Source organism: Manis pentadactyla, chromosome 5 (assembly GCF_030020395.1).
Source record: "Manis pentadactyla isolate mManPen7 chromosome 5, mManPen7.hap1, whole genome shotgun sequence".
NCBI classification, from domain to species: Eukaryota; Metazoa; Chordata; class Mammalia; order Pholidota; family Manidae; genus Manis; species Manis pentadactyla.
In genome coordinates this window covers 73,201,610-73,223,807 of record NC_080023.1, presented here as the reverse complement: position 1 = coordinate 73,223,807, position 22,198 = coordinate 73,201,610, and the positions used below count along the sequence as shown (strand labels likewise).

General features: G+C 39.1%; 2 protein-coding genes across 2 annotated transcripts in view; one reads left to right on the top strand and one right to left on the bottom strand.

The window, feature by feature from the left end:
• The window catches only part of PKD2 (polycystin 2, transient receptor potential cation channel), a 46,122-nt gene that overhangs the window by 2,535 nt on the left and 21,389 nt on the right, over window positions 1-22,198 (bottom strand). The window contains exons 5-14 of the mRNA XM_036895892.2: window positions 18,944-19,168; window positions 16,312-16,540; window positions 11,972-12,139; window positions 9,469-9,650; window positions 8,255-8,375; window positions 7,402-7,500; window positions 4,191-4,312; window positions 3,818-3,935; window positions 1,597-1,760; window positions 21-168 (exon numbers count right to left, since the gene is read on the bottom strand). Of these exons, the coding sequence (XP_036751787.2) occupies window positions 21-168; window positions 1,597-1,760; window positions 3,818-3,935; window positions 4,191-4,312; window positions 7,402-7,500; window positions 8,255-8,375; window positions 9,469-9,650; window positions 11,972-12,139; window positions 16,312-16,540; window positions 18,944-19,168 (1,576 nt within the window). The remainder of the gene's footprint in view (window positions 1-20; window positions 169-1,596; window positions 1,761-3,817; window positions 3,936-4,190; window positions 4,313-7,401; window positions 7,501-8,254; window positions 8,376-9,468; window positions 9,651-11,971; window positions 12,140-16,311; window positions 16,541-18,943; window positions 19,169-22,198) is intronic.
• Window positions 1-22,198, top strand: part of ABCG2 (ATP binding cassette subfamily G member 2 (Junior blood group)) — a 190,172-nt gene that overhangs the window by 153,296 nt on the left and 14,678 nt on the right. The gene's annotated exons all lie outside the window — the stretch shown is intronic.

Genomic DNA, 22,198 nt, shown 5'->3' with positions numbered 1-22,198 from the left:
TGCTTCTGATAGTCACTTACCTCAGCCACTCCATCCAGCAGCCTTCCCAGCACCTCCCTTCTCTTCAGTTTGGCATGCTCCATGATCTCCAACTTCACGATCACAGCATCGATCTTGGACACAATACTGCCGATGGAGTGCTCCATTCGGTCCACACGTCTCACCAGGCTGCAGGAAACCACAGTTGAGAGGGGCTAAGCCACCATATGCTGTTGTCTCTTCAGCCCAGTTGGCTTTTCAACTGGAAGTGCCAAGATTTTTTCTTAAACAAAAGAATTATAGGGTAATCTGAACTGGTGTCTAGGTAGTCTCAAACTTTGGCAATAAACTCTCGACATCGTTGGAGGGAGTGCTAACTGGCACAACTTTTCTGCATGTCAACACTGTATCGGAAGTTTTAATGTATGCCTACCTTTATTCATATATTCCATATTTGGAACTTTTCTAAAGGAAATAAGTATATGTGTGATTTTTCACTACCAGGATATTTTCTAGGGTTCTGCTTACTAACAGTGGGTCACTGAAAAGTGGTTACATTAAATAATAGGACATCATTTAAATATGTTCTTGCTTATCTATACAATGGCATTCTAAAGAGACATCAGAAATTAGGTTCTAATCCAGTCAAGAGTGACTGAGAGGTATGAGGCTCTCTTTTATAATGAATGTGGGTCAATGCATTAGGAAGGTATACCAGTTATAAACATGTATGCATCTAACAAAAGCATTCCAAAATATGCAAAGCAAAACCTTACAGAAATGAAGGAACAAATTAATAATAATAGTTGAAGATTTTAATACCCTACCTTCAAAAAGTGGAAAGAACAACTACATAGAGTAACAAGGTAACAGAAGATTTGAGTAACACTGTAAACCAACCAGACCTAACAAACATCTATAGAATATTCTACTTAACAAGAGGAGAATGTACATTTTTCTCAAGTGCATATGGAACATTCTCCAGGATACACTTTGTGATAGGCTATAAAAACATTAAAAAAATTAACACGTGCAAATGGAGACACAATGCCAATAAAAGTTATGAAAAAAGAAGTGATTATCAGTAATGCAAAGGACTTGTCGGTCTCCTCCCTGCCTCTGCCCCGCAGATAAGGAGGGATATACGATGAGATATCGAAGATCTGAAAGGGCCAGCCAGGGGACTCAAGGCTTAACAGCGCTCAAGAGTGGTGCTGAGAGGGCACCTCTCATATTTACTGATCAGATGGTTGTTAACAACAATAAAATTCTGTATAGGGGACTCCATACACAATTATTAATCAACCCCAAGCCTAACTCTCAACAGTCTCCAATCTTCTGAAGCATAATGAACAAGTTCTTACATGGTGAACAAGTTCTGACACAGTGAACAATGCAAGGGCAGTCATATCACAGAAACTGTTTATGTTTTGATCACGCATCATGAACTATTGCTTGATGAACTATAAAAATAAAGTCAGATATGATTATTCATTTGATTTTTATACTTGATTTATATGTGAATCCCACAGGACCAAATTGAGAGAGGTGGGAGAAGTTGCTTGGTCTCATTTGGACTTTTATCAAATCAAATTCTGCCAGTTCTGTTATACTTACACTTGGAACTCTTCATAAGAAACACCACTGGAGATGCTTCCCCTCCGTCTGGAGCTGTGTCCACTGTCTTCATCCTCCTCCTCCTCAGAGTCATCCAGGCTTCGTGGGAAACTTCGGCTGCTCATGGGACGTGGTAAAGAGCTGTGATCCAAGTCCAGGTCCTCCTGAAGAACATGAGATCACTGAGTGAGAACCAGTAACACCTAGACCCCCACAGAAGCTTGACTGGGGGCTTGGGTGAATGGGAAATAGGCGTGTGCCATTTACCTAAGATTTCTTTCTGGCTATCACCAGACTGTGATTCCCATACTTCTGAATTTCAAGGATTAGCTAACTTTTCAAAACAGGTTTTAATGACAGCAAGGAGTTTCCAACTTTTTCTTTGGACAAGAAAGAATATTAGAAACACAACAAAGCAAAGAAAAAAAGAAATTATCAACTTTTTGTAAGATAAAATATTTAATAGCTACAAAGTAGGAAGGATATAATCAAAGAAGAAGAATTTTGACTAAATACAGCTTCGTGGAGTTTTACTCATCGTCTTCCTGTTCACACTTCAGAATGACTGGAATTTTTCACCTATTAGCAGTGTTCTGTGGAGCAGCATTTAGAAACCACTGTTCTATACTATCTCCCCATAGGAGAGTGGCTTTTATGTATAACATTCATCTGTATTCTCTGTACTTCAATTACTATGGACTCTTTCTTTAGTTTATTTAACCAGTATTTTTTAAATTAAGGTATCATTGATATACAATCTTACGGAGGTTTCACATGAGCAACATTGTGATTTCAACATTCACTCATATTATCAAGTCCCCCCCACCCCACTGCAGTCACTGTCCATCAGCATAGTAAGATGCTACAGTCATTACTTGTCTTCTCTGTGCTGTACTGCCTTCCCCATGACCTACCTATACTGTGATTGCTAATTATAATGCCCCTTAATCCCTTTCTCCCTCTCTCCCCACCCACCCTTCCCCACCCCTCCCCTTTGAAAACTGCTAGTCCCTTCTTGGAGTCTGTGAATCTGCTGTTGTTTTGATCCTTCAGTTTTGCTTCATTGTTATACTCCACAAATGAGGGAAATCATTTGGTACCTGTCTTTCTCTGCCTGGCATATTTCACTGAGCATGATATTCTCTAGCTCCATCCATGTTATTGCAAATGGTAGGATCTGTTTTCTTTTCAAGCCTGAATAATATTCCATTGCATGTATGTACCACCTCTTCTTTATCCATTCATCTACTGATGGACATTTAGGTTACTTCCATGTCTTGGTTATTGTAAATAGTGCTGTGATAAACAAAGGGGTGCATATACCTTTTTGATTCAGGGATCTTGTTTTCTTAGGGTAAATTCCTAGGAGTAGAATTCCTGGGTCAAATGGTATTTCTATTTTCAGCTTTTTGAGGAACCTCCATATTGCTTTCCACAATGGTTAAACTAATTTACATTCCCACCAGCAGTGTAGGAGGGTTCCCCTTTCACTGCATCCTCACCAGCATTTGTTGTTTCTTGTCTTTTGGATGTTGGCCATCCTAACTGGTGTGAGGTGATATCTCATTGTGGTTTTAATTTGCATTTCCCTTAACCAGTTATTTTTAATGTTAATGTTAAAGCTTTTAACTACTTTTGCTGATTATAAGAATCCACATAAGTTTATTTTTAAGTTTTATAGTAAGTATCCAAATGGAACGCAGCTTTTAAAATTATTGTTAATTTAAAGAATAATTAATTAATATATCTCCTGAGATATTTATTTTTCCACATTCTTGTGGACATTGTGAAGTACGCAACAACTCAGGTTTCTCTCAAGTCGATTACTAGAAAGCTGACAGCCAAATCTGTAGCCTTATCTTAATAAACATATGTGTTTTTATGAAGTATTTTTAGCTTCATTCATAGTCCAGTTTTATATTTCACTTTTGTTTTGCTTGTCTCTTCATTTGATTTTTTATATTTATGGTATTTATACTGCATTTCTATATATTATTGTGTTATATATCCTTTTTGGAATAAGCAGATATTGATACATAAATTATGACAGAGAGAGAGAGAGAAAGAGAGAGAGAGAGAGAGAGAGAGAGAGAGGGAGAAAGAGAGGGAGAGAGAGAGAGAACAAGAAGACTGTCAGTAATCCACCACTTAATCCACTTAATACAGTGCTTGAGATACTGGGGGTGCTGAATCGCATCACGTTCCCCTAAACCAGGCCCACCCTCTCTTTCTCCAAGTCGTCTCTCATCTGCTGATGTTCATGTTCAGTCAGTTCTTGGTCTCCGTCCTGGTCGTATTTTGTGAATATCGCCTCAATCTCTGCATCGGTATGGCCTTTTCTGAAATTATTGAGAGGTTATAGATGAACTCATTCATGTACATGGTCCCACCTAAACCCAGAGCCATCGACATTCAGGAGGAAGGGGAAATTGTTGAATCAGGGCCAGTCTTCCTCTTACAGTGTGTTCCAGAAAGACACCCACTTCTGAATAAAAAGGTGTCTCTCTGGGGACTTGGGCCAGAAATATCCTTATCACCAAGAATTTATCTTTACATAAGGAATTTTTCAGGGTGTCAGAAAGTGTAATCCTCACCCTTTGAGATCTTGTCGAAGTTCATCAAAGTTTAACTTGCCTCCCCCTTGCCGCAAACTCTCTGAAATGTCATCCACTGTGGTTTTTTTCAGTTTTAGTTTGACCAAGGCTTTATGGTAGCCCTGTTGAAAATAAAAGACTTGGTTTGGATTATTCTCCTTTTGCACTTGCTTTCCCTTTCATTTACAATAGTAACTACTGCAAACCCAGTGACCAGAACAGACCTTGGTGTAAGCTGGTCACTCAGTAAGTATGTGCTGAATGAATAATGATCATCTCCCAAGTCTCCCATAAAACTCTTGTAGAAGAGCTACATGGAAAGAGTCAGGATCTCCCAGTAAATCAAGAGAACCAAGGGCCTTTTGCTCATATGTGTATTCAAATTTAGATTACAGAAATGAAATCACTGCCTGCTCCACCTCTGTCTGCCTCAGAATGTGTAGGAACGTGCAACAGTTCTTAAGAACACTGAGAAACCTGAGTAATGGATTAACTGGTTATTTTCTGTTTTATCTCATAGTAATTTCCTTACCTATATTAAGTATTTCGAAGTATTTCAGGAAAATGTGAATGAGGATTTTTCACTAACTACAGGCAGGCCTTGCTCTGCCTGGCAGTGTAGGACTGCAGAAATGGCCAGGCGAGCTCAAACTGTGCAAAGTGATGCTAATAATCAACAGGAAAATGATTGTCCTGGGACCTTTCAAACTTTTAGGCAAAGCATTTAAAACTCCTTCAGTCTTGGTTATAAATTTATAGGGAAATTAAAAAAACTATAAAATGAATATTTATTCAGTACATTGAAATTTGAAGCAGTAGAAAGACTGAAAATTAAAGTGTTTAATTTCTTTGTAAAAAACTTATCCAGAGTAGTGTGAACAGTACTTGCCTTCTTCTTCTTGTATAACTTATGATATAGTTATACTACATCATAGTATATAGTATATATACTTTGATCATCTTTTCTGTCTTGATGAGTTATAATCCTTAATACAGATCAGCTCCCAATACTTTATCCTTTGCACTTTCAATGTTAAGAAATATCTCCAAGAGTTCCTTTATTGTGAATTTTTTTGCCAGTGTCACTTCCTCTGAGGCTTATTCATCCTTCTCATCACAATTACTTTCCTCAATTATATTGATAAGTTTGCCTTCACTCTGTTCTTCGGGCTGCATGCCCAGATCTCTTGAATGGGAGCAGTGTCAACGTCCCCATGGCTAGCTACCTATTTCTTCCATAAACGCATTACCTTTTTTTTTTTTTTTGAGAGGGCATCTCTCATATTTATTGATCAAATGGTTGTTAACAGTTAACAATAAAATTCTGTACAGGGGACTCAATGCACAATCATTAATCCACCCCAAGCCTAATTCTCATCAGTCTCCGATCTTCTGAAGTACAACGAACAAGTTCTTACATGGTGAACAAATTCTTACATATTGAATAAGTTCTTACATGGTGAACAGTACAAGGGCAGTCATCACAGAAACTTTCGGTTTTGATCACGCATTATGAACTATAAACAATCAGGTCAGATATGAATATTCGTTTGATTTTTATACTTGATTTATATGTGAATCCCACATTTCTCCCTTATTATTATTATTATTATTTTTAGTAAAATGCTGAAGTGGTAGGTAGATGCAAGATAAAGGTAGAAAACATAGTTTAGTGCTATAAGAAAGCAAATGTAGATGATCAGGTGTGTGCCTATAGGCTAAGTATTAATACAAGCTAGACAAGGGCAACAGAACATCCACGGATGCAGAAGATTTCTCTCAAAACAGGGGGGGGTGAGGTTCTAAGCCTCACCTCTGTTGATCCCCAATTTCTCACCTGATGGCCCCCCTGCGACTGTGCCTGTCTTAGGTGCATTACATTTGTTTTGACTTTCACTTCCAGTGTTATCATTCTTTGTTTCCTTGCTATACTTGCATCTTTGCCGGCCCATTCTCTATTTCAATTATGAATTTTTGTAAAATGTCACATGGATTTATCATTGGGAGATAAAGGGGCAATACAACTGCAAATTTTGTGTGTGACTGAATGGCAGATGTGAAGTGACCAATCAAAGACTTTGAAAGAAGTGACATTATTGGTCATTGGTTATGATACACACCTGTTGTTTATGTAATGATTTACAGATGGAAGAGCCAGGAATGAAGTTTGTACTTTATGCTATTATTCACAGCCAATATACTGGATAACTGAAATTTGAACTGGATTGAGAGGTTGAAATAAGCTGAATTAAACTGAAATAATTGAAACCTGTGCATATCAGAATCAAAGTGCAAAATGAGAACTGCTTGCATGCACCCTGGAGATGTGCTAAAATGTAGTGAACCATTAAGCAAGACTCAGAATACCATGAAGCTAGGTCCTATCCAAAGGACTTTGTTTTTTTAGAAGTAGAAGTTCTCTGTTACAACATGGTTCACAGACAACTTAGTCCTAGAGCTGAACCAACAGAAAAATATTACAGTTCAAGGAGCCACTGTATCTTAGCAAAATGATGTTAAGGAACCACCTATGTACTTTAGATGCAGTTATTTGTTTTTGCTTAAGTTTTATACTTTAAACCAAATAAAGAAGTCACATTGAGAAGAACACACCTGCTCAACTTTCCAGTACGGTCCTTCTATTTAACAATTAAACACTTCCTGAGAAGGGGCGTAAGTAAAAGTTCTCAGGCCCTCTGACTGTGGCCTTACTCCTCAGATCTTTTCCTTTGACTATTTAAAAATTTCCCTGAAGGTCAAGGATAAAGAATGAACTACAAAATACTTGCCTCTAAAACTTTTCATTTTATTTTTTTTTAAAGTTGTAATTGAGGTAGAAAAAGTGGAAATGTCTTTATAATCTTTCCTTCTGGTTTATTCTGAACTCTGTATCTGGAAGTGAGAGCTGACTAGAGGAGGTGTCAAAACACACAGAGGGGATGAAACCAGCAGCTCAGCTCTTAAGAGTCAAAGGAGATTATTGAGAATTCAATTCCCAGACATTAAAGGATCCCCAGATTTTAAGCCCAAGATAGCAGATCTCTCTCTCTTGCTCCAAGAGGGAAAACATATAAATTATACCTGATAGATAGCAATCTACTCTTTATTTTAAACAAGACAATGGATCCATGTTAATTTGGAAATCTGGCTGAAACAATGCTGATTTTATAATAGAAAACAGAACAGTCCTGGGAATCAGGGCTTGCCATACCTTTCTGATAAGATCTGAGAGTTCCATTTCAGTTTTCTGCTGGGCCAAATCAGATTTAACTTCAGAGTAAGTATCATTGATGATGGCCAAAAACATATTCTGTTTGTAAATAAAAGAAGGTTGAGATTAAAAGAAGAAACCTAAATATATTTTATCAATATCTACCCAAATTTGACAAATGCTCTTTTGTTCACTTATTATTATTTTTGGTAATCTGATACCTGAAGGAGTCATAGATTAATAGTTTTGCTACCATATTCTTTGGGAAAATAATTTTTTCCATTAAGTTATGCCAAGTGCAATACATTTTCTTCCTTACAAAACCACGTATTGTGATCTATTTTACTCAATCGGTAAGAGTTCCTTTATGGTAAGTCTAAGACTGTAGCACTTATCCTACACTAGACCCTGTCCTAAGCAATTTACATAGGTTATCTCTTGCTTGCTTTGTCAGTTCCTATTTTTCAGAAAGGAAAGAGGAAAAAGAGGAATGAAAAGTCACACTAGCAGGTGACCATGAAAGTGCTGATGTTTATGTTAAAAAAGCATGTAAGCACATCCCACTTCTCAGGCGAAGCACAATTTTAGGTAACTGTATGTATTTGCACAGGAACCATTTTTTGCATTGAACAGACACATATGTGGATAAATGAAAGAACATGGAAAAGATATTTGTTGAAGACTTAAAACTGTGAATAATGAGAAGTAACATAAAATATGTCTTCTAATAAATACATATTTTTCTACTTCCTGCATCTTTTAAAAAATGATAGGGAATACAGTGTGAAAGAAAAAAAGATGGTGATTTATGAAGTTTAAAGCACCTCACTATAAACAAAAGTAGTGTACATACCAAAAGAATGAAGAACATAAAGAACACAAATGTAGTGAAATAAATTGGTCCCAAAACTCGATTAGCTTCCTCTATCTCTGCGAAGTTGATATCGCCCAAAATAATACGGAATTGAGTGAAGCTATAAAAACAAAATGAGACAATACACTACGATACAAAAACAAAGAATGTCCAGCATTGATGTAACATTTTTTAAAGATTTCATGCTTTTGGACCTTTTTTATCAGTGAAGATATCTGCCAAATAAAAGAAAATTGTGAATCCCTCTGCTAAATTCTTGCTACTTCTATGAGCAGCTGAAGCCTTCTGTAGTAAAAATAATATGCTTCCATGCTAAATATGTTATTTTCATTTGGTTAAAAATATAAAAGAAAAAATAATTATTAGATGACTTACAAAGTTATCAGCTATAAAAATTTAATACATCATCTGGATAAAACATGGTAAATCTAAGCCTTCAAATAGTCACCCTGGGTCTGAATTTAAATCTCTTAAAAAAAATTATTTTGAAGGATAGCCAAAATTATATGTATTCAGAGATCCAATATTCTCACACGCATTCAAAGCTGGGTGAAGAGTGCCATGTGTTGCCAATACTGGGTCTTAGTCAGTAAAATCATTTCCATTCCTGACTTTTATCAAACAGCAATATTAATTAGAGATCCTCAGGCACAAAGCCCTATTAACTTCCATTATAATGATCCTCTTTTCCTTTCCTAACTAATTCCTTTCTAAATGGCATGGAAATCTGATACTGGCTCTTTTTTGTTTATTTTTAATATTATATTGACCAATAGTTCCTATACTGGTTTGAGTTTCTCCTAGGACATTAGAAATGCTATTTTTTTTTCTTGGAAAATAACTTAAAGTTAAAAATATATGGCAGTAATATGGAATAGGAAAAATATAGACAAATGGCCTCTTAAAAGCTGCCACTTGGCATTAAAGAGACCTCAGTCTTTGGAACAGTGTCGGTTTACTATAGCTGTTCTATTACATCTTACTGCTGTTGAGCTGTTTTCTTAAGCATTCGTCTTTGAGGATGTATTATCATCTTTGCACTGGTGGGTCAATGCTTCCGGGAAAGAGAATTCTCATTTAAAAAAACTATTTTCAAACACTTGGTAGTTAAATAGCCACCAACAACTTCCATATCCTCGAGAAGGCAGTGGTAGCCCTGATTACATTTCCTTCGTAATTTCATATGTACTTACATACACTCTTGGAAAGTACTGAAGTCATCAACCTGAGTGCCAAAGACAAGGTATGCCAACTGAGCGTATGCTAAGAAAATAATGAAGAACATGATGGCAAAGCCAAAGAGGTCTTTGGCACACCGAGACATGGTTGTGGAGAGCTGACTCATGGTCCTGTTGAAGTTGATGAATTTGAAGAGCTGTAAGAGAGGGAAGATATCAACAGATGAATGGGTAAACAAACTGTGTATACAATCAATGAAACGCTACTCAGCCTTAGGAAGGAATGAAGTTGTGACCCATGCTATGGCATGGATGGCCCCTGAAAACATCATGCTAAGTGAAATAAGCCAGACACAAAAAGGCAAATATTGTATGATTCCACTTAAATGGAGTACCTAGGGTAGGGAAACTCACAGAGACTGAGTAAAATAGAGGTTACCAGGGGCAGGGGTGAGCGGGCAATTGGGCATCAGTGTTTATACATTTTCAGTTGGGATGATGAAAAAGTTCTGAAATGCACATGGTAATGGCCGTATAACACTGTGAATGTATTTACTGCCACTGAATTGTATAGTTAAAAATATTTCAAGTGGTAAATTCTATATGTATTTTACCGAAATTTAAAAAGAAGAGAGAGAGGAGAAAAATGACTTGCTTTTTTTTCAAACCCAGCAACTTCCATTTTCTCAAAAAGTTATTTGTTGAGAGCCTGCCATGTGCCAGGTGCTATTTCGGGAGCTGGGAGTACAGCAGTGAGCAGAACAAAGCTGCCCTCATGTTGCTGACATTTTACATGGTGGTTACAATATAGTAAAAGCCAGCTTAATTATAACTTAAACGAGTAGAGATATTTTTCCCCTAAGAAAAATTAAAACAGAGAGGAAAAAAAGCCACAAATAAAAACTGGTAAAAAAAAAAAATCTCCAGGAAATACTTCTTGCATATTATTAACTGTCATTTATTATGCACCAACTATGTGCCAGCCACCACGGGAAGGGCCTATGTACACTACCTCCCGTCTGCACAATGACTGAGATATTGGTATTCTATTCCCAGGCGTCTGCTAGGGCTCAGGGTGAGGGTTTGAACCCAGCTCTGTCTGACAGCAAAGCCATACTGAGTGTTTCTGAAGACAAGGCTCTGACGACAGCTGCCCAGTTTGTGCAGTTCCCAGCCCAGCGGGTATGATGCCTGCGTGGCTCTAGTTAGAAGCCCTGGTGGAAGAACCGGGGGGTACATTACAAGCCCAGCCACATTCCTGCCTTAAAGAACCTAATGGTTCATAAAGTTTTGGGGAGAAGATATTTACAAGCAAAGCACTAAATAAAACAACCAGCCTGAGGCATAAATTAAATCTCTAGAATTGTACTCAAAAACTCTTATAAACTGTTTCTGGATACAATAGTGTTTTTTTGAGGGTTGTTGGAACCACATTACTTAATATAATTCCTATACTATTCCTATGAGATCTTCATTATGCTGATGATTATTATTATACTATGATAAAGGTTTGGTGTGTTAGTGATGGTTTTTCCTGAAACAAGCATGTAACTGAATAAATAGCACAAGACCCAGGATGAAGTCTGTGCCCTCTGATAGATCTCAGCCTTTCCAGGCATGAATGTCAATTCAGGAAAACAAGTAACTGTTGGTGAGGACCTTCTAAAACAGTGCTATTCAACAGAACTTTCTGTGATGATGGGAATATGTGCAGTAGTCACCAGTTATGTATAGACAGACATTGAGCACTTAAAATCTGGCTAGAGTAATGAGGAACTGGATGTTTAATTGTATTGAATCATAATTAATTAAAAATTAAATAGCCACCTGTGGTTAGCTACTAATTAGACAGCACAGTCATAGAACTTGACTGGTGACAACCTGGCAACTGTCTCAGAATTATGAAATCTCCTCCGTCTCCAGAATTGAGGCTCATTGTATATGAAATGCCAAAACCTTTCACATATATGGAAATGAACATTATGCTTTGGGAAAGGAAGGAAGTCACTGGTAAGGAACTTCTTGGAAGGTGTCTGTCCTAACCTCAATTCTAGGTAAAGCTTCCCTATGGCCTCCACCTGGAAAAGAGGCAATCCTTCTGGAAAACATTTCAAGGCAGCAACTCTCCCTGCCTCTCCCCACCCCCGCCCCACCCTTCTTTGTCTTTTGCTTAGTCCCTTTTCCTTCCCCGGGTCACCCCACCTCAGGGGAAACTCAGACCTGTCTCTGTGCTAGTGCAGCCTGGGGCCCCAGGACCAGCTGACACCAGAAATGCCTCTTGCATTTGCTAAATGAAACCTACAGGGACAAGTGCAGTAAGCAGGGAGCTTCATTCACAGTGAGATGAATGATCACCAGTCCCACTAGGGACTTGCAAAATATGGAACAGCTTTGGCTGGCTACTTGAAATTGATGACAAAAGCAAATTCAAGTCTTCCAACATTTTGTGTGACTGATGAAAATAGAAAGAAGGGAAAAATATAATTAAAGATCCAGAGCATGAAACTTAACACATTACCTTAATCCACACAAAAAATACTATGACAGCAGCTACACCATTGAATTGTATTTGCCAGTATGCCAGATGCTCAAAGTTGGGGAAAGTATTTTGATCTTCTAGAAACTGTAGTAGCACCTCCACATTTGACGTTCTATGTATGTTAATTCCTATAGCTACCACCGACAGCTGGAACACAGAGATTTACATATTATTACAGTGTTTTAGAAATACAGAACTTACCTTAAAGTGACTAGTTTATTTTTCTTCACCAATGTAGTAATTCGGGCTCACCATTCTACTTACCCAATGGCATTCACAAAAGTCATTCACACAAATGGAAAGTGCTGGGCACAGCCATAAAGCAAGTAAAACGATTGTCGCTTACACTTCTTTAGTGAGGAAGAGAAAAACAGTGAGCACATCTGTGCATGTGTGTGTGTGTGTGTAATATAAGAGATACGGAATCAAACTCAAACAGGAATGCCTTCTGTTTTTTCTGCCACCCTCATTTAAATCACTTTCTATCCTCTGCTTTCTCGGCCTCATCTTGCTTTCTGTTTTTGTTTGTGGTGGTGTTTTTTTTCCTATGTACACATCACTGTGCTAGGGACCAGGAGGAACAGATGGGAGTAAAGTGCACACACTCTGTCCTTAAGAAACCTATAGTGTGGTTCAAAACCAGATAAACACACAAAGATAACTGACACAAAAACCTACTCAGAAGTTGGCATAACATAAGGCTAAGAGTAAAACAAGACATTCTAAATGGAGTGCTCATAAGAGGAAGAATGACCTTGGTCTTAAAAGATGGTGGAAAGATGGATAGAGAACGCTCAAGAGGGCTTGCAGTGAGAATATGTGAGCAAATGGATTCCCTCTTGTTTCTCTTCCTTAACTCATGACCATACGACTTTTCACAACTGCTTTGGGCCATACAACCAGATCCAAGGGGAGCACCGGCCCCTACTGGAATCCACCACCACTGGATGAAAGTGTGTGTGGGGGAAGTGCTAAGTGTTAACCTTAACAACCTTGCCTCCATGGGGGGTCTGAATCCATGGCAGGGAGGCTGTGGCAGGTGCTGTGACCTCTGCCATCCATCCTCTGCTCTTCTTGCAGTTGGTCTCTCCTCAAAGACCACTTCATTGCCCCTTTTTGAGATGCTGTCCTGCTCATGGCTCCAGGTGATTTATCAAAGACCTGCCTGGCTGCCAGTCACAGATGAAAATGCCAACCTTCTTACCTTCTTTTCTTCTCTGGGAAGGACTCCCAGAGCTAATCTTGTGTTTTTGTGCTGGTGGTAGGAATGTTTTCTTTGAGCTTTCTGGAATACACTGGAACTGTTTTCGTACATGACCTTGGCTGAGAGGGAAGGGTTGAACAACTGGATCCAACAAGGAGCCTCTACCCAACTCTCACCAGTGTAATTGTTTTTGTCCCACCCAGGACAAACATCTATAAAAACATGGAATGTATGGTCCTTTATATAATATCAATATCATACTGACACACTACATTTCCTTGAGACATTTTCTTTAAAATAGGGAATGAGAGAAAAGAGATGAGAAGAGAGATTTTGTGAGCATTTGAGTTGTTATGTCACTCCTGAGTTTTCTTTGGTATCCTCATTCCTAAACTGCAAAAGAACTTTCTTTCCTTACCATAAGCTCATAAGGCAAGGGCTTGGGTGGTTCACTCCTACATCTCCAATGACATCCACCACATAGTACATGCTCGGAAAACATTTACTGAACAAATGAATTAATAATCTTCAGGCTACCAATCAACAAAATTACCTTAATTTAGATTTCTTAATAGTTTTCTTTTTTCAGCAATTCTGCTAGTTTGTAAAGACTATTGCTTACAACAGATGATTGATTAAAGCAACTAAACTCTAGATTTCAGAGTGCAAAAGAAACAAAAAAGGAAAACTGAGGAAGTAATTTCAAAGTGATTCCAAGCTGTTATATTTACATTTAGGACAACATTGCAAGGTTCAGGTGTGCTCCAGCAGATCTGGGCCAGGTCATATTAAGAAGCCCTGACTGTTTTCATAGGGTTGAAGGTCCAATGGAGCACAGGGCTTCCTTGGAGGGATGAGCAGTAAGCATGCCCCTATTTCTGCTGGGTCAGAGAAGGTTTCAAAAGAAAAGCAGCATTTCCTTGTTCTTTATAAAGGCACACTGTCTGAACTGGTGTCTTGGTAGTACTAGAGTCTAAAAAAATAAGAACAATAGAATAGTGAAGCAAGTTTTCAAAGAAACACTTGCAAAATTCTGAGGCTGCTGAGCCAAAAAACTATCCTCAATTTCCATGATACCATCAGCTATCTTTTCCAGTGTCCTCCAAAGTGGGTAAAAGGCCATTCACTGGGGTGTGGGAATAAAATATTAAAACTTCTCGGTAGGTGATAAGAGGATATTAGAATTTCATTTGTATTTATTTTTGTTCTTATATCTCAAATTCTATGTTACATATGTGTTTACAAATGTACCTGGTATAGAAGTGTGTGTGTGTGCTCCACACACACACAATTTATAAATACAATACATTAGGGTGTACTGTCAAAGTTTTTACTGTAGGTGTACATAACCAAAAAAGTTGAATGTCATTTACTAGTTTTTTGTTGATACTGAAGGTATTTGGTTAAAAAAAAGAAATACGTTAAGTGGCATAATATCAACACTCAACTTTTTACCATTTTTCTCAATGACTTAAATATGTGTATATGAACCGAAAAGGCAGGGTTTGCATCCAGAGTTCCAAATAATAATTGTTTTCTAAAATAATTTTCAGTTTATATGCACTGTACTCTGCCATCATGCAGCACAGAAAATTCTGAGAAATTGCTTCCAGTATCATCTTCCTGCCTCCTTAAATACTGAAATTCTTTTGTAACTCTTCCTGATCAACACACTGAGAATTGGGGTATCATGAGTTTACCCGTAGGGACTGTGCACTTCAGTAGCCCTTCCTTGTTCTTTATAAAGGCACACAGGCTACTGAAATACACAGCTACCGTAAAGAAGGGATGCACTTGCACCTGCGCCAAAACTGAGAGGCTCCATGCTGTATTCTATGGGAATTTTTATTTTAGGTAAAAGCTCTTTTTGAGGTATACCTGTATGTGGTTTGAGAGGCTATGGCCGAGTTGTTAAGAGGGATACTGTGAGGATTAAATGAACTTCCGTAAACGAAAAGCACTCAGAACTGTGCCCAGCACAGAGAGTTTAACTTCTACAGTGTTAGCCATTATTATTATGGCTCCTGTTAAGATTGTTCTTGCCATGCAACACCTATCTATATGGTTCTTTTTATGTCTTAAGTATTCTTTTACTCACATGTATTTTCCATATTTAAAAACATTGATAACATACTTAGTAACATATTTTCTATATTTCACCAACTAATTCTAGTAATAATCTGATGATGACTTGATGTAAATGTGTCACAAAGCTCAAACGAATTTTTGGTTGAGGAGGAAGAAGAATAGTCAAGAGGTAGAATAACAGAAAAGAGAATGCTAGTAGGGTAATGAATCACTTACTGAGATTTGGGGGCATCTCTGTCATTGGATGATGGAAAGAATGGACTTTTAAGCATGCAAAAATTGTTTGTCGTTATGTGCTTAAATGTGTAACAGGGCTTAGCAAAGCTTATGTGATATTGCTGAAGGGAGAAAAGCTTGCAAAATTACATTTCTATTTTGTGACCTCTGGAAGGAAAGTGATTAGGAAACCATTTTGAACAAGTGTAAGAAGTTATAACAGAGTCAAGGGCAGGCAGTGTATCTACAAGGTGTCACTGTCTTGACTCTACTGTAACTACCTTATGATTTCTTACATGTCATACAGAAAACCTTGATGGCCATCACTTATATTTTGTACACTGGATTATTTGCAGGAAATTTCTGAACTACAGGGAGGTTTTTTTCTGTTTCCAAAATATTTTCAGGATGTTTCTTTTTGTCATAATTTTACACATGTGCAGACAAATATAAATTAATTTTTGCTAGCAGCTGAAAAAAAATATCATTAGCAAAAAACCAGAATAAACAAAACAAAACATTGTTTTTCCTTCACATCCCATATGACATGCAAAAGCCAAATATGAAGTACTAAGTTATTCTTGTTACTGGTATGGCCAATTGAGACTTACTGTAAATGCCTCTCCACTTTCACATGCAGAAGGGTTACTCATGCAGAATGAGAAAGCAACTAGTAACTAAAGCTGACATAATAGAGAAGAAACTTTAGATTCTCCTTCAGGAATATCAAGATCCACAATACCGAGGAGATCAAAGACTCTAACATGTTTTTATAACAGAGTAAGGAATTTGGTGGTGTTCTCAAACCTACCACAATGATCACAACATCCAGACAATTCCAGAAACTTCTGAAATAGTGTAGCTTGTGAATACGAATTTCCAATATCTCTTCCACCACATAGTAAAGGATAAAGAAACAAAAGATAATCTCACAGGCTGCCAGGAAGAAGTCAAAAGTTGTGACATATTGGATCAGCTTTACAGGCTGAAATTGCCAAGATGGAATCACACCGCCTGTTGCTGGGAATTCAACCAATAACCTGCATTGCAATAAGAACAATTAAACAGTAACAAAAACACATGGTTTCAGCCAGGAAAGGATGTCCATCTATTCTCTCCCTGCACTATAAGGTAATAAAACTATGACCAAAAGTCACCCCAAACTGGTGGCAAAATGTTTTTATCACAGCTGGTAACTCCATACTTGTAGAATTTTGTGCCACAAAAGGAACAAGACTTCCCAAGGCCTCCTAGACCGAAGAGATTATTCCTCCTCAGTCTACCCTTTACTTTTCTAGCATTTACACTGCTCAAAATGCTGTATGCTTTTTTTTAAATGCAGAAGTTAATCAACACACAAGCCTTTCTAGGACTTCTATTGAATGCAGGTCATAGAACTAGACAATGAAGAACCTAAGAAATGTAAGTCTTGTATTGAAAACATATATGACCTGTTGAGAAGTTTTTATATTTTGTATATATATAAAGATAGGGACTCGGTTTTTCATTCATTCGTTTGGTAATATCTAAGTAGCACCCAATCATATGCCTTAGTGGGTACTTTTTGCTACCCTTCCCAGCTATTAAGTGCTCATCAGTAAATGTCTAATTGTCTGAAACAGTAACATACGTCTTCTTATATTCATACTGATGGCACTGATCCTTAGTGCTTCACCATAACTGAAACGAGGATGTTTCTTGCCAAATTCCCATTCTGTACGTTTCACACTGAGAAGTTACATGATTCACCTAATGGTACAGTTTCTCTATACAACTAGAAATAGCATCTCCATCTCCTTAATTTTAAGATTTTTAAAAGACTTTCAGTATTTGGCATAACTCTCTCTTCCATTACAGGATGGGTATCCACACCTTGAACCTGAGTATTTAGGACTTTGCACAAGCAATAATCAAATACAGGCAGAGACTATAACAAATTAGGTTTGGTCAAGAAGCATGAAAGTTTCTCCTTCCTCTTCGCAGTCAACTTCCTGTTTTTTTTCCTCTTTGATGCGCTGGACAGTAGGGGTGAGAATCAGAAACTCAGGAGATCAATACTGCAATGAAGAGCCTCGTGACAGTATCAGTGTGAGCTCACGAGGGCAGGAAATGGCCTCTGTGCACCAAGTCATCTCTCTACAGCCCTTCCTGGCCTTGCCTCTGTCAGCCCCTCCACAAACTTAGACAAGTGTAGGGAAATGAAGTAATGGCATTGACAATATTCACTCTTAAAGAGTGGGAAGTGAAAGACATACTCAAGACCTTCTATAAATAGATATTTCCTTAAATGTTAATCACAGTTGCCTGCCTACTTGTAGCCTTTTCCTATCCTCACTGGAATCATTAGGAAAACTTCAATAATAATTGCAATGGATTTTCATTCATTTCTAGCAATAACCATTACTTGACTTAATGTGATATTATTTTCTGCAAAAGTTGTCACATACAAGGACTGGGAAAATCCAACTGGCCATGTAAAGCAGAGTTGAATTAAGCCCCCAGAATAAGGATGTTAGAATTTATCCTTATTTGATGGGTAAATATATTGGCAAGTAATTCATGCTGGCAATGTTGGGTGTTGTCAGTGTTTACCAAGAGGATTAAAGTGGGTAAACTGTGGATCCTCTTTGCCTTGTTCTACTTTTTCTTTTTTTCATAGCACATATTACTTTCTAACATACTACTGAATTAATTTTTTCTTTTGTTTATTGTCTACTGTCTGTCTATTCCTGGTTGACTGTAAGCTCTACAAGGGCAAGGATCTTTATTTTGTTCACTGATGTGTCCCAAGAGCCTAGAACAGTGCCTGGCACATATTAAGTGTCCAGTAAATGTTTGCTGAATAAATGAATGAATGAACAAGAGGCCAGTGGGATCTTTTGTCAGTTTCCTCACTTTCACCAGAGTGATTCTCACAGCAATGTCATAGGATTTGTAAAAGGATCATTATGTCCTTTAGGAAATCTTGAGCCTGAGCAAGTACCTGGGTATCCTATTGCATATAGGCTCAGCCCCTGGCCACTGAATTTGTGTTCTAACAGCATGGGCATTCTCTGGGAGTGGGAAACTCAGAGTAGTAAGTAAATATTTGAAAGCTGAGGCCTTGGTAAAGGAGCAGGTAGCACCAATCACCCTCATAATGGGTAAGGATAGATGTTGGCAAAACACAAGTGATTTTTCTGGGAAGGTTTTAGCTTTGGAATGAACTTGGATCAGATCTGAGGTTCTTCCTAACTCATAATATTCTGGGATCCTAATTCCCTTCCCCCAAATATCCTTATCCCAGAAAGCCTTTCATTTTTTTCATCCCTCCCTTGCTATCAGTTCTGAACTTTGGCACTCTCATTTAGATATTGGTGGTCAACAGTTTACTGGCCTATTTCCAGACTAGAATATCCATGCAAATACACAGGATTGAGAGGCGTGGGTGCCCTTGTACACACCTGATCACACAGAACAGGTTAATGTTGGCATTGTACACTGAAAAGTCAATGAAAGTTGCCCTGGTTCCTCGGTCCAGCCAGCCATTTCTGTTGAGATGAGCAATCTGAGCAGCTGTTTCCTCTCTTGTTCTGGACAAATCCAAGTAATAGCCAGCTCCGCTGTAAGTGGCAATCACTCCCCAGTGGCTACTCCCATTCAAGTCTTTCTCACTTGTGTAGATCCAACTAATTCAAAAATTAAAGATGAAAACAAAACAAACAGGTAAAATCAGTGGGGCACTTTTGTCAGCCACAAGATGGTTCTGGTAAGACAGAGCAGGCTGTAAATAAACAGAAGCTTATTGGGCTGGGTCATGTGCTGCATGTGGCACTTCATTAGTGTTTCCTCACTTAGTTCTCATACGGTTCTTACTGCCATTTTAGGAATGAGGGAACTGACTTAAAGGGGTCAACTCAGCTTCAACGCTTTCGAGGGTAGAGTCAGGAACCTAGACCAGGACTGTCTGTCTCTAGAGCCCATGTGTGCTATCAGCCCTTGGTCTATATGGTCGCCTGCCCCAGATAACTACTGAGTCACTAGGAGACTCTATGTCCCCAAAGAGGTACAAGTTCATCAAATGTTACTGCTGGCAACTAGTCGGAACTCCGGGGACACAGCACTTGGGCATTTCTTCCACAAATATTTGCAAAGGCTTTCTTAGGAACCAGATGTTTCTTTGGTATTAATGGGTATATAAAGATGAGCTGAGACCCTTTCTCTCCTAAATTTAAAATAAGTAGGGATAGAAAAGCTCTAATTAAACAATTAAAATACAAGGTAGATGATAATAAGAACCAAAAGAGAAGTTTAGAGAAATTGCCCAGGCACATCAGAGGGAAGTTATGTTTGTTCAGAGGTCTAACGATGGGGAAGGTGGGTCAAAGAAGTCTTTTTGAAGAAGCTGTCTTGGACCTGGGCCATGACAGGTGAACAGGATTTGGACTTGCACAGTGGATGGGAAGAGCGTTTTCCAGCCTCAGCCAGGCTGAGCCAGAGAAGCCAAAAGGCCCCTTGCACGCAGCTCGGTTTGGCTTCCATAGTGTGAAGGAGCCAGTGAAGGGGAGATTTCCAAGAGGCACAGAACAGAGGGCTCATGAACAGAAAAGAGTTAACACAGTGGGTCTGAGACAGCCTTTCCTTTAAAGGCCTGCTTGCTAGGTTGGACCTTGTCTGGCTCCTGGGACTTCATTGGTAAAGAGTTCCGTCCACTGAAATAAAGCTTTTTCTGACTGGGCTCACTGTCTGTGCAAACAAGGTGGCTTACGCCAAACACCTACTTCTCTTCTGGGAGTCTGGGGTTTGGTACAGGCCCGGCAGGAGAAGCCTGCGTGACTAGCACCCAGGAAACACCAGGGGCACTGCGCCTCTAATGAGCCACTCTGACAGACAACATTTCACACGTTGCTACAACTTGTTGCTGAGGAACTGAGCGTGTGCTGTGTGACTGGACTGGCAGAGGATGTTTGGAAGCCTGCATTGCTGCCTCCACGCTTTGCTCCAGGTGCCTGCTCGAGCAATGTGCCATGCATTTACTGGCACTTTGGTTTCTGCTGCTTTCATTTCTAACCTTTCACTGCATAAACCTGAATTGCTGACAAGACTATATGCTGAATTCAGTGACTCCTTCCAGAGAACCACTGTGCCTGGGGTTGTTCTGGGGCCCCTGACACTGCTCAGATGGTAGCTCCTACAGCAACCAAAGGCGATGAGGCCTAAACTGGAGCAGCAATAGCGGGAGAGAACAGGAAGGACTGAGACAGTGCCACTGAATGTCTGCTGACAAAGCTGGGCAGCCGACTTGGAAGTCAAAAGTCCCTCTGGAGAAGGGACACCTGAAAAATGACTCTGGAGTCTCTTTGGGTATTGAAAAGATGGTGGAGCCATTAACAGGAGGGAGAACAGATCCAATAAGCATATGATGAGTTCAGTTTGGGGCACACTGAATGGCAGGAGTCAGTGAGACATGCAGGTAGAAGAGAGGTTTGTCTTCTGTCGTTAGAACACAAGCTCTGTGAAGATGGGGCTTGTTTCTGTTTTCTTTATGGTTGCTTTGTTACCCCAGCCAGGACCCAGGCCATTGCTGGCAAATGAGACCTTGCTGAGAACACGCCTGGCACACATTAACACTCAGTATATTTGCTGAAGAAATGATAATCATCAAATAGAGATAGAGCTCGGGGACATGGGAGAAGACGTGAGAGGAGGGGGTTGCAGAAGTCAGAGAACCAGAGTTCAGTGTCACTCACAGAGGTCAGACCAGAGGAACCGGCCGGCTACATTCTGCAGAGGCTGAACAGGGTGAAGGCTGAGGGTGGTTCAGTGGAGGAACAAAGTGAACCGACCCGCTAGGAGCTTCCAAGAGAGGCATCAAAAGCAAAGGCCTAAGCTTTAAAGCATGAATCAGTGGTAAGGAGACAGAGGTGGCAAATGAAGACTATACTCTGAAGAAGTTTGGGGTGGAAAGGAAGGGGAAATGGAACTAACTTGGAAATATGGAAGGATCCAGGGATGGCTTTGATACACGCAGGAAAAATCGCCTACAGCCGTCCACCCTACGGTGGAGATCACTTACTCATCCATGCACCCACAGGGGTCTATTGAGCACCTTGATATACTGGGCACTGCTGAAGGCTTTGAGAATACAGCAGTGCACAGGAGAGAGTTCTGCCCGCATGGAGCTTGAATACTGACAGTGAGCTGAGGGTGGCGAGAAGTCATCCTAACAACATAGTTAACATGGAAGAAGCACTGTGGTGTAGTAGAAGGAAATGGGTTTTGGAGTCGGACCGGTTAAATCCCAGTTGGTTCCATTTACTAGCTATGATGCTTTGGATAAGTGAGCCTCCATTTTCTCAGCTACTGAATGGAGATGGCATCTATTGCAGAGCTGTTTTCTGAAAAGTAGATGACATAATTAATGCATGAAACCACTTCTTAAATAGTGCCTGGCATGGAATAGTGGCTGCATACATTTCTCTTATTAATGACAGGAGATAAAGTAAAATATGGGATAAGGTACCACTGTTTAAGGGCATGTTTCTGCTTTGCAGGAATTAGAAAAAGGAGCAGTAGAGAGAAAAATCACTGTCATAATCTGGAAAAAATGAAAAAAACCTGAGATTATTTGGTCCCTTTATTCTCAGTCTTTTGATTTTTTACTAAGTTTGTTTCTTAGGACTCTGGTTCTAAATAGGGTGTTAGATAGATAAAGAATC